The sequence below is a fragment of the Dreissena polymorpha genome, chromosome 16 (genome assembly GCF_020536995.1).
Source record: "Dreissena polymorpha isolate Duluth1 chromosome 16, UMN_Dpol_1.0, whole genome shotgun sequence".
Lineage (NCBI taxonomy): Eukaryota > Metazoa > Mollusca > Bivalvia > Myida > Dreissenidae > Dreissena > Dreissena polymorpha.
In genome coordinates this window covers 21,426,248-21,438,935 of record NC_068370.1, presented here as the reverse complement: position 1 = coordinate 21,438,935, position 12,688 = coordinate 21,426,248, and the positions used below count along the sequence as shown (strand labels likewise).

Here is a 12,688-nt window from a genome sequence, read left to right as displayed (position 1 = left end):
GGCCCTTTATACTTAGAAAATTGAAATTTGGTTAAGTTTTGTGTTACGGTCCACTTTACCTAACCCCTAAAGTATCATAGATATTGCTTTCATACTTGGAACACTCGCAACTATCATAAGGGTACAGTAAAAGGACAAGTTGCATAACTCTGGTTGTCATTTTTAAAGAATTATGGCCCTTTTTTGACTTACTAACTTTGAATATATGGTTAAATTTTGTGTTTCGATCCACTTTACTTCTAAAGTATCAAGACTATTGCTTTCAAACTTCAAATACTTTCATGCTATCATGAGGTTACTGTACCTGGCAAGTTGAATTTTATCTTGACCTTTGAATGACCTTGACTCTCAAGGTCAAATTATTAAATTTTGCTAAAATTGCCATGACTTCTTTATTTATGATTAGATTTGACTGATACTTTGACAAAACTACTCTTACCTGACATACCACAATAGACTCCACCCAAACCATCCCCCGTGTCCTCCCCCCCCGAATTCCCCCCCTATTTTTTTTTATGCCCCCATTTCGAAGAAAAGAGGGTATATGGTTTTCGCACTGTCTGTAGGTCGGTCAGTCGGTTGGTCACACTTCATGTCCGCTCTCTAATTCAAATAGTTTTCATCCGATCTTTACCAAACTTGGTCAGAAGTTTTATCCAGACAATATCTAGATCAAGTTCGAATATGGGTCATGCCGGGTCAAAAACTAGGTCACGGGGTCACTTAGTGCATTTCAAGGATTTAGCATGGTGTCCCCTCTCTAATTGAAGTAGTTTTCATCTGATCTTTACTAAACTTGGTCAGAAGTTGTATCAAGACAATATCTAGGTCAAGTTCGAATATGGGTCATGCCGGGTCAAAAACTAGGTCACTGGGTCACTTAGTGCATTTCAAGGATTTAGCATGGTGTTCACTCTCTAATTGAAGTAGTTTTCATCTGATCTTTACTAAACTTGGTAAGAAGTTGTATTAAGACAATATCTAGGTCAAGTTCGAATATGGGTCATGCCGGGTCAAAAACTAGGTCACGGGGTCACTTAGTGCATTTCAAGGATTAAGCATGTTGTCCGCTCTCTAGTTTATGTGGCTTTCTGAGTTATTTTGATATTCTAAGACATTTTTATGCCCCAGAAGGAGGGCATATAGTGATCGGACTGTCCGTTCGTCTGTCCGTCCGTCTGTCCGTCACACTTTGCGTTTAGATTTCGAAAAATGCTCATAACTTCTATGTCGCTTCAGATAGCAATTTCATATTTGGCATGCATGTGGACAAGGCCTTTCCATACGCACACAAATTTTGACCCCTGTGACCTTGACCTTGAACTTAGGGTCCGCGTTTAGGTTCGAAATCTGCGTTTAGGATTTGAAAAAAGCTAATAACTTCTACCAAGCGTTTACACAGTTATACTTTTATGTTGTGACAAAGTTACAGTTGGGGGCATCCGTGTCCTGTGGACACATTTCTTGTTTTAAGATCATCTCACAAATGACCACCACACCCTCACACTATACCCCACCCCACCCCACCCCACCCCCACCCCAATTTTTTTTTTTTTGAAACGGTTAAAAAACACAAATATTTATTTTTATTATTTTATTTTTGAAATACCGTCCAACCATCGCACCCAAGAATCCCCTCCCCCCACCCACCCACCCCCCCCCCCACCCCCGATTTTTTTTTTTTTTTTTTGCATTTTTTTTCTGGTTTTTTGGAAGATAATGTAATAAATGTCCCCATCCCCACACTATACACCCCTCTTCACTCCACCCCTCCCTCCTTTGTGATTGAAAATGAGAGTCCCTTCACCTTTAAAAAGAAAATAGATGAGCGTTCTGCACCCGCAAGGCGGTGCTCTTGTTATTATTAAGCCATTACATAAGCCATAAAGCTTATGTAATGGCTAAATAATAAAAACTAGACCCCGACTATATAAGGGGTCTATTTTTATTATTTAGCCATTACATTAGCTTTATGAATAGAATTTTAATTTCCTGCATTAATATACATGTACTCAGAGCTCTAGATAAGGGTCGTATTTTCGTAATTACAAATTATTTTCAAGTCCGTTACGTATTTATTTTAAAATCTTGTCGTACCATTAAGAATTACAAAATCAAGTTACGAATATTATTTTTACATCGGTTCGTATCGATTTTTATTGAGTTCTTTTCGCGTATTAAAGATCTTTGCGGTGCTTATATAGAATGGTTATCGGGTTTGTTTAACAAAGCGCATTTTTACCAATAAAAGCGGCGTATACAGTCTATCTGTCAAAAAACAACGGCAGCGCCCAGAGAGCGTCCTAAAAAACTTATAGAAAAGATATTATACGATGTTGTATGTTCAGTTTCCGACACAGTCGGAAAAGCTAAACAAAAACGCGACACGACGGGTCCAAACTTAAACACACAAAAAACATTGAACGAGTGGAAGGGACAAGTCCAGTGGCTAATCGTTGAAAAGATTGAAGGGGAGACCCGTTTAAATTGTGAAATATGTAAAAATTCATCTAAGGCATTCAATCTAAGCACAGTTTGGGCATATGAAGGTATTTGAAAAATATAATTGTATAATACTGAAAAGACACTGTTGAACTCGTATAAATAAAGTTGCTAGTATGTTTATTTTGATTTTTTTTGCATGAAAATAACCATTATTATTTATTTTTAGGTCATTTATAAAAATATGAATTATTTTCCAAAACTTAGTAGTAACGTTAAGAATAAAATTTCAGAGTTAAGAATTCTTTTTGAAAATCTGGTAGTAATTTAAGAATTTCACAAAACCTTATCTGGAGCTCTGCATGTACTGTTAAGTGGCTATAAACGCTTTATTAGACAGGATATACTTTATATGTTGATGATGCATTATGTACACGAATACGAGTACTAGTATGTTCGCAAAGTATTTGCGTGTATAGAAATCATTAAAGCTGTGGTGATATTTACTAAGGGTGTCCGTTATTATTTACTTAAAAATAACTCTATCATTTCCCAGTCACTAGTCATCAAATTCGTGACATACAAGGTAAGTTAATACAGTCAAGTAATATGTGCCTAGCCGAAGTCGTCTATGAAGACATCCATGTGACTAGCGGCGGAAGGTCAGTGTTTCTAGTAGACTACCAAGGTCGCAGCCAGTCTGTGACCGAAAGTTGGGCGATTCATACCGTATGCCAAATGTGAAAATCAGGCACCCAGATAAGAAAATGAGGCCTCTCTTTTCTAAAAAGAAAGCCATTCATATACCTGGGAGTGGGAGCGCTGAAAAAAGTGGCCATTCTCGCCGCACATCCGTAGTTCTCCTTTAGATGAGGGTCCACGCCCCCCCCCCAGTGTGCCAAGAATATATATTTTAGGGATTAAGCTGACAGTAAGCACGAGTCTATGAATTCATTATTGAAAAGAAACATCAGAATTATTTTTTTAAACAAATTGTTTTACAATGGGAATAACACGTTTGGGTCCTTGTACTGAATTTAGTCGTAGAGTGTGATCCAATTATGGCATATCTTTGTGTTTCACACAGAAGTGGTCAGTTTTACACCTAACTTGACATAAAACACGGAGAAAACATACCATATCGCTATGCTTAGATGACTGGCCATGATAAAATACCACTCGCAAGGAAATTTTCAAATTTCTCGCTTCATGATCATTGGGTTACGTGTCCTTTGTTTACGTCAATACAACATCAACAATAAAATCTTTGAATAAAATAAACATTTTAATTAACTGACAAATAAAAACAAACACATTCTATTAATTTATAGGAATATTTATTATAACATATAAAATAAAGAATATATTTCTTGCTTTTGTTATCGAAGTGAAAGTACATGGCAGATTTGCAGTGAATAAAATTAGGGACGATTGCACTTTACCGGTACGTAAAAAAGAATAGAAAAGCGTATAATTGTATCGTTGCTAAGCGGCTAACACCTAACGCAACACCTACTAATCCTTTTTATCCTATATATTTCCTTAGTATCTGGAGCTACTGCCCCCAAACGCCTGCTTTGTCGATAGTGGTAAACAACTGCATACCGGTAGAGTGCAATCTAGCCATAAAAACAACAACAACACGCAATGGATCCGACGATGAGCATAAAGTGTTGAATAATTGTGAATTAAGAGGAAGGTAGTTCAGGGTAAGCAGTGTTCGTAGTTTCTTTCACCGGCCTTTTGATTATTATACCATGGGTCGATGTAGGGTACCCTATTTTTTCCAGTAATTTCCCTTGTTTACTGGAAAATGGGCAGGTCCGGGGTCGGCTGCATTTCATTCCTGTAGTCTTTATACTATATTGGGGTATATTTGTTTATTATTTAGCCATTAGATTAGCTTTATGGATAGAATTTCAAACATTGACTGTTTTTGCAACTTTTTTCTGGACGTTTTCTAGTAGAATGTAACCTTTTTTAGTGCCATGTTTTAATATAGTCTCTAAGATTAACATATTTAAGGGCTTTAGTAGTGAACACCTATTCATCAGGCTTCCTGAAAAGGCCGGACCGCTGGTCTTGTTCGGCAAAATTCTTTACGGTCCGGCGAAGTTCGTAATAAAGCCGGTCCTTGTGACAGGCCAAAAGAATTATGACATATACTGAAACTTCTAATACTTGCCAAAAGAAAGAAAACACCCCATTAGAATCACTCTTCGTGAATTTCGAGTCTTTTTGTCATTAAGAACACCAACGCGTCACTAGTTCTTAAGAGTGCTCTCCCTCTGAAATATTTTTTTTTTCGAAAAAATCAATTTCATTGGACCAACATATTACCATCTATCCAATTACAAAGGTTGTAACAAAAATCTACACTTGAAAAAAATGTTGCTAAAGTTCTTTAATGGCAACACCAATTGTTTCATGTTATTTTGTTTTGAGTCTGACTAGAATTTAAAGCTGTTGTCCATCATACACTGTAATCACTAGAAAACGCAAGTATTATGTTTTACTTTATCGAGTGTACTTATACACAGGCTGCACATTGCAATAAATATGAGTTTAACTTTACTTAATTCTTCAGTTTATGAGTTATAAACTCACGCTGTTCAGTCAGGTGATTTTTTGTCCGGACAGGCTAACTTTTCCATCAGCCTGTCTGGTTGACAGGCACTTTTTGGGACTTTTCAGGAAGACCGATTCATGCCCTAACACTATCTTCAAAAGCTAAAGCCAGAACAATAGTTTAAGCTGTAAAACATGCCTTCGAGTCATCTATGATATTTTTTTAGAGAGTACAGCACCTACATGAAACAAACATTTAGTATACTGTAACCTGTATAGCCTAGGTTAGCATAAATCAAATTCTCATATGGTTCCATTATTGAACAACCAACTTTTAAGGCATTTTTCCTGCCTTTTTATGTCCCCCACTATAGTAGTGGGGGACATATTGTTTTTGCCCTGTCTGTTGGTTGGTTGGTCTGTTGGTTGGTTGGTTGGTCTGTTTGCGCCAACTTTAACATTTTGCAATAACTTTTGCTATATTGAATATAGCAACTTCATATTTGGCATGCATGTGTATCTCATGGAGCTGCACATTTTGAGTGGTGAAAGGTCAAGGTCAAGGTCATCCTTCAAGGTCAGAGGTCAAATATATGTGGCCAAAATCGCTCATTTTATGAATACTTTTGCAATATTGAAGATAGCAACTTGATATTTGGCATGCATGTGCATCTCATGGAGCTGCACATTTTGAGTGGTGAAAGGTCAAGGTCATCCTTCAAGGTCAGAGGTCAAATATATGTGGCCCAAATCGCTTATTTTATGAATACTTTTGCAATATTGAAGATAGCAACTTGATAATTGGCATGCATGTTTATCTCATGGAGCTGCACATTTTAAGTGGTGAAAGGGCAAGGTCAAGGACATCCTTCAAGGTCAGAGGTCAAATATATGTGGCCCAAATCGCTTATTTTATGAATACTTTTGCAATATTGAGATAGCAACTTGATATTTGGCATGCATGTGTATCTCATGGAGCTGCACATTTTGAGTGGTGAAAGGTCAAGGTCATCCTTCAAGGTCAAATATATGGGTCAAAATTGCTCATGTTATGTCACTTCTGCAATATTGAAGCTAGCAATTTTATATTTGAAATGCATGTGTATCTTGTGGAGCTGCACATTTTGAGTGGTGAAAGGTCAAGGTCATCCTTCAAGGTCAAACGTCATATAAGGGGACATTGTGTTTCACAAACACATCTTGTCTTGATTTCAGATTTGGCTAGCCTTGTATTAATTTCAAAATGAATATGTCTTGTTTCGAAATTTTCAATAAACAAAATTATGTTGTGCTTCTTCTAAGAAAAGCCCATTCGCCAAAATTCAAGCAACCTTGTAAAAAAACAGGTTTCATTAGTGAGATTTTTACAAAAGAATAGAACTTAAATAAACATACACACAACGTTCATCTTTCAAGATACTCTCCACTAAAATGCACCAACATGTTGTAGGAATTTGCTTCAGGCAATGTCAGAAGCACATCATAGAAATTCAGCGTGCTTCTGATGCTGCCGGAAGCCAATCTTGGATTTGCTTGTAAATGTTCCGATATCGTCGTAGGAATTTGACATGGAATATATTGTCACTCAAAAAATAAATACCAGCATTTTGCATCTTGTTAAATCTATATTACTTTACCACATCTAGTGTTGAAAGTTTGGCTATTTCTATGAAGAAAACTGATTTTTAATGGGTTAACTTTATTTGACTAAATATGTTAGGAAAAATGTGTTGATTTGGAGTATACCGGTAATACAGTTAAATTAAAGATTTTTAAAAGGACACAATTTTAGTTAATAAAGCATTTCTTCCTTTTAATAGGATTGGGATTTATTTCTATGAAATGAGAAAAAGTAGCCATATTTTCTTTTTTGAAATATTTTGACCTGTAAGAATGGTACACAAATGCCATCAAACAGATTATTCTATTTGTTCTTTCAGTACTGGAGTTTGAAAGTTTGTACCTACAAAATCTGCCATCCTCAGAGGTATATGAAAAAAGCTACATGCATCGAGATGTCATCAAGTTTATTTCGGTAACAAAGTAAGTATGGGTATATGCAGTGATTATAAAAATGGGCTTTAAATTGCCTTCAATTTTAGTTTTTGAGCATACACATTATATTGTGCTTTCATTAACATTCATTAATATATAACTTTCAATTATGGTAACTAATTTTTGCTTGACACAAAGTACTAGTGCATGTTTCTCTATTTGTTTTTTTCAGAACTGATTTTGTTCTGACCGCCAGCTGTGATGGCCATTTAAAATTTTGGAGAAAAACAGAAGAAGCTGGCATAGAGTTTGTCAAGCACTTTAGATGCCATCTAGGTACTTGCTGTAGCTTGTGGGTTTATTTATTAAGAAAACTAACAAAAAATATTTATTTTTTTACTTTTAAAACATCAAACCTGATTATATTGAAGTATCTTTTATAATATAATTGTTGTAGGATTTCTAAAATAAAGTGAACTAGCGTTGAAACTCTGTAAAGGTATTTCCCCTTAAATAATCAATACAAATAACAATCTCGACTTATCAGGTGATTCATGAAAAAAATAATTAAAGGAAGGTCAATTATAATTTAATCATGTTTTATGTAAGCAGCTGTGTTTTAGCTGTACAATTGTAAACAAGGATTCAAGGAAAATAAAAAAACTTTGTGCTTACCAGTTTGACACCATTAAAATTCTGAAGATTCCTTTCAGGATGCCTATAGAATTGGCCTCCTTTGTCCATTAATCAACAAACTAAACTAATATTCTGATTATCCATAATATAAACATGGAAACAAACAATTTCAGGACTTGTGAAATTCTGCATTTACGGCAGGCTTGGCGAAATTGGAAAAAAACTGCCGGTCATCCGGACAGGCATTTCAGAAAATGTGCCGGTCCGGAGAAAATTTAGCCGGACCGAAAAAAAACAACACAACTATGTACATTAAGATAAACCCTTTTTTTCTCAGAAAAATCGGAAAAAAACGCATCGTACCGAAGTATGAGCGTCCTAGAAACTGGTCCATATTCCATAATTAATGCGCATAATTAAATTTGTATTCCGAAACACTCTTCCCAATTTAATTTTTACTCGACGTTATCACATTCTTCAAATAAACTGCAAATGTACAGTGTGTTTTAATCCTTTCTCTCCAGAAAAGCGCGCGCAAATTATTCCCTACATGTACAACGTCACGTCAAACGCATGGAAAGCGTGCGTGTATTAAATTTCTGTTAAATGTTTCGTGGTAAATTTTAATAGAATGATATCGCGAAGAATGTGTGAGTGTTGTGAAAACACGCTTAGTGGTTTTACTGACCCTGTGTAGACTGCGATGTTTTAACAAAAGGGATTAAAATGTGCGAAAGCAGTTGCCGATTTTGCGAGTTTGAAGTAGGTGTTGTGTAACCAGTTGGATTTGCTAATTGTACGTAACAAACTTATTGCAAACATCAACACAATGAGCGATTTCATTTTCATGATGTAGACTGTAGTAAAGGGTTTGCTCTTCGAATTTTCAACTTTGAAAAAATATGATATGTTTGCATTCATTGCACATTTATTTTGCCGGTCACAAGGACCGACATTCTGGTTAAACCTGCCGGACCAAATGAAAATTTGCCGGTCAGGACCGACGGACCGGCAATTTCGCCAAGCCTGTACGGTGTCCACTTAGCCTCAACTATCCAGAGGTCTCTGATTTTAAAAGTGTTTTGGTTGCTTTCTTCACACAGTATTCTTAAAATGTTCTCCAAAGACACAAAGAACTGGTTTGTCTCATGAAACAAACTCAAGAGTGTAGTGATAAGGTTTTTTAGTGCCAATACACTTAAATACTTTAAAACTTTATACTAATGATTTTTTCTGGTTGTTCAAGTGCTTTCAAATTCACACTCCAAGCTCACTGGAGTCTTCACACTCGCCTGCCCCTACCAACCTGCGTATAAACACCAGAAAAAATATACAGATATTTAATAACAAGACAAATATTGAAATTGCTGCTATAATTTAAAAATTGTACTCGCATTTCCTGGTTTTGTGTAATAAGACACAATCCGTGTCCACCCATAATGTGAACTAAAGGACCGCGAAACTTTCAAGTACATGTAATATATATATATATAAAGTGAGAGTGAATACGCCAACTAAGGCTAACAGTCCATGACAAACATGACCCCTGTTGGTGCATCTTATAAAATAGCCGCTAGATTGTGACACAAGGTTGGCGAGAATATAAATAATATCAAGCACAAATATGTGTGAGTCTGTTGATGAGCATTGTTGGTGTATTTAATGCAACTTGGCAGAAAAAATAATCTCTTGTGAAAAGGGTACCTCTCAAACTATTGGGGTCCCAGGGGTGGTACCGGCCTCTTAAGTTCCGACACCTGTGGTGCACAGATTTATTTACACTGGTACAAATATATTCAATAAACTAGAAAATTCTCTCCATAAAAAAGCATATCTTAAGAGATGCTATCAGTCGTTTTTAGCGAGGCTGTTTTCAGAGAAAACCCTAGCTATTGTCATAGCCAGCTCGACGTCCGACGTAGGCGTCGTGCTAAAACCTTAACATTGGCCATAACTTTTTAAATATTGAAGATAGCACCTTTATATTTGGCATGCATGTGTATCTCATGGAGCTGCACATTTGGAGTGTTAAAATTTCAAGGTGAACATCATCCTTCAAGGTCTAGGGTCGAAAAAACAAAGTCAAGGGAAGTAATAAGCTTTAAATGGACATAGTTATCTGACCTGCCCACGTATATATTTTTGTTAAATAAATCAAAGCGGCACAGTAGGCGGCATTGTGTTTCTGACAAACATAGTTATCTGACCTGCCCACGTATATATTTTTGTTAAATAAATCAAAGCGGCACAGTAGGCGGCATTGTGTTTCTGACAAACACATTGTGGTAAAAGGTCAAGGTCATCCTTTACAGTCTACGGTAAAAAATACAAGTTTAAGGGAAGTAATTAGCTTTAAAAAGGGAGAAAATTATTCAATATTGAACTTAGCCACTTTATATATTTGGCATGCATGTGTATCTCATGGAGCTGCACATTTCGAGTGGTCAATCACAGTCACGGTAGTGGCTTTTAATTATTTGCTAATAAAAATAGAGATTTGTTAGAGACAATTATTTTCAAGGGAAGTAATTTATATAATTATAAATCTCATATTATATATTTCCTTACCAAGAATTGAAGTTCTTTTCACAGTTACTGTACAGATTTATTATTTTGATTATTTATAACTCAAATGATAGATTTGTCAAAGTTTTTTTTAAACGATATAATTATAATAATTATAATTTCTTTGATGTTCATTACATACCTGTAGACTTATGTCCATAGATACATGATCAACTCTGGCTATGATCTCTTATAAACCACAGGCCTTGTTGTCAGTGATGGCTGACATGGTCAGACTGTGAGACCCCCCCCCCTCCAGTTTCTGACGAACACATCTCTTGATATAATTATCATTTCTTACCTGTTCTAATTTGTGAATGCTAGTTTTCATTAAATACCAGTGGGACTTATGTCCATACATACATGATGAACTCTGGCTATGATCTCTTTGATAAACCACAGGCCTTGGTTGTCAGTGATGCCCCCCCCCCCCCCCCCCCCCCCCCCCCCCCCCCCCCCGGTTAGATTGGACAATATACAAGGGAAGTAATAAAGCTTTACCTGCCAAATGTTAAATAGAAATTTTATTTCAAAGTTCCGCAGTAGGGGGCATTGTGTTTCTGACAAACACATCTCTTGTTGGGTCACTAGCTCAAAGGTCAAGGTCACTGTGACCTCTAAAAAAAAATATTCTGACAAGCTTTCACAGCCGAGCGTGGCACCCGTTATGCGGTGCTCTTGTTTGTAATTATATTCACCATATACATTTTTGTGATGAGTATATTGTAGGTTTTCATTGTGTATGAGATGTCTACCAATTATAATCTGTTTCCTAGGCAACATAGAAGACATGAAGGTAAGCAACAATGGTGAGCTGGCCTGCACAGTGTCAGATGATAAGACGTCCAAGGTGTTCGACATCATCAATTTTGGTATGGCACTGTGAATGCTTGCTGTCATAAAAAGCTATATTGCTCTATTTCCTAAAACCTAAGTCAACTTAACAATATGCTGAAGTTTGAACAACAAAATATTATTTATATCAAAATTCTTACTAGGATTACACTCTTTGTGGTTAATTGTACATCATTTATCAGGGCTCGACACTAACAGTGGTCCGTTGACCCGCGGTCAGTAAAAAATAGGGAGGACCAGTGAAACTAGAAATTTGGTTGATCCGTCGGACCAGCTAAGAATCCTGCCAGCTTATTGTGAAATACTGATGGAAAGCCGTTTTCATCAATAAAATAACTTTATATGTTCATAATAAACCGATAATTTAATAATTATTTTATGGGCCGACTCGAGACCGGGTTAAAAATAGCATCATATTGGAAATTTCAATTTTTCTACATGCCCAGATGACAAAAACCTGTTGTCGCATCAAAAAATCGATTTGCGATCCGCAAATGTCTACCGAAAAGTCTCCAGACTTCGCTGTGATGGATACACAAATTAACATAAAATTCTAATCGTTCGGATCGAGAAATGAACAAAATGGTATTTATTATTTTGAAAAAGCAGCAATAATCAGCATTTTATTGATCTTAATACCATCAGAATATACTTTGTTTACCGTGCAAATTTGCACTGGAGGACGCTTCATACACGGTGAAAGGGCGAATACCACAACTTTTCCGCTCACTGTCAAAATTGTATACTTCTGACAAGAGCACCGTATCCTTCTGTCATAAACATGGCCGCAAACTTTTTGGCGAGCACAGAAATGATAGAAAAAACGAGAAAGGAAGGTAAGTTGGTAATAAAAAGATATTCCACCGAACGAAGTATATACTTTACATCTAATTGCCGTTTACCGCATCAAAATTGAGTCGCTATTAACTTCAAAATAGTGAAAACAATTTGAGCATGTCGGGAAAGAAGAGACTTTCATGACGCAAAAAATCGTATTTTTTGCAGATTTTAAACATTTTAAATGAAAATGAAAGATTTTTTTGTTAAACTTATGGTAGAAGAATCAATATACAACACATTATGGCATGCTTTATTGAATATACCTGTGATTTTTGCATTTACACGTGTTAGCAAGTATGCACCGCTCAACACTGACATTATAGAAATATGAACACCGCTAAACAATGTCCTTAAAAGCACCGCATCTTTATGATCTTCTGGCACCGCTATTCTGATATGTTTTCTTTCAGAAGGAAGAGACGTTCAAATATATGAAAAAACAAACAAAAAACAAGAAAATGAGACTTTTTCCTCCGGTTGCTAAATATTACAATGTACTTTGAAAATATTTGGTTTTCAATTGTTTTTTTAATACTTGACGGAAATAACTATATATGATTCAAACCCTTTACATCTCGTTAAAACGGACCGCGCTGTAATGTCTTATCTATGGAGACATGCACTCACAAGCTTCTACAGACAGTCTCAAAAAAGGTTTTTTTTATAATTGTAACCCCTTTGTTTCTGATATAAGTAGGCGAGAGCATCTTTGGTATATATCTTTGGTTTTGGCCACAAACACCAAATTCATATTTCAGTAAGTTTAACCAATGCAACATCACTTTGT

At 36.0% G+C, this 12,688-nt stretch overlaps 1 protein-coding gene across 2 annotated transcripts in view; it reads left to right on the top strand.

The window, feature by feature from the left end:
- Window positions 1-12,688, top strand: part of LOC127862179 (peptidylprolyl isomerase domain and WD repeat-containing protein 1-like) — a 36,642-nt gene that overhangs the window by 4,870 nt on the left and 19,084 nt on the right. For both annotated transcript variants that reach the window (XM_052401183.1, XM_052401182.1), the window contains exons 2-4: window positions 6,951-7,053; window positions 7,238-7,341; window positions 10,983-11,078. In XM_052401183.1, coding sequence (XP_052257143.1) covers window positions 6,951-7,053; window positions 7,238-7,341; window positions 10,983-11,078 — 303 coding nt within the window. The remainder of the gene's footprint in view (window positions 1-6,950; window positions 7,054-7,237; window positions 7,342-10,982; window positions 11,079-12,688) is intronic.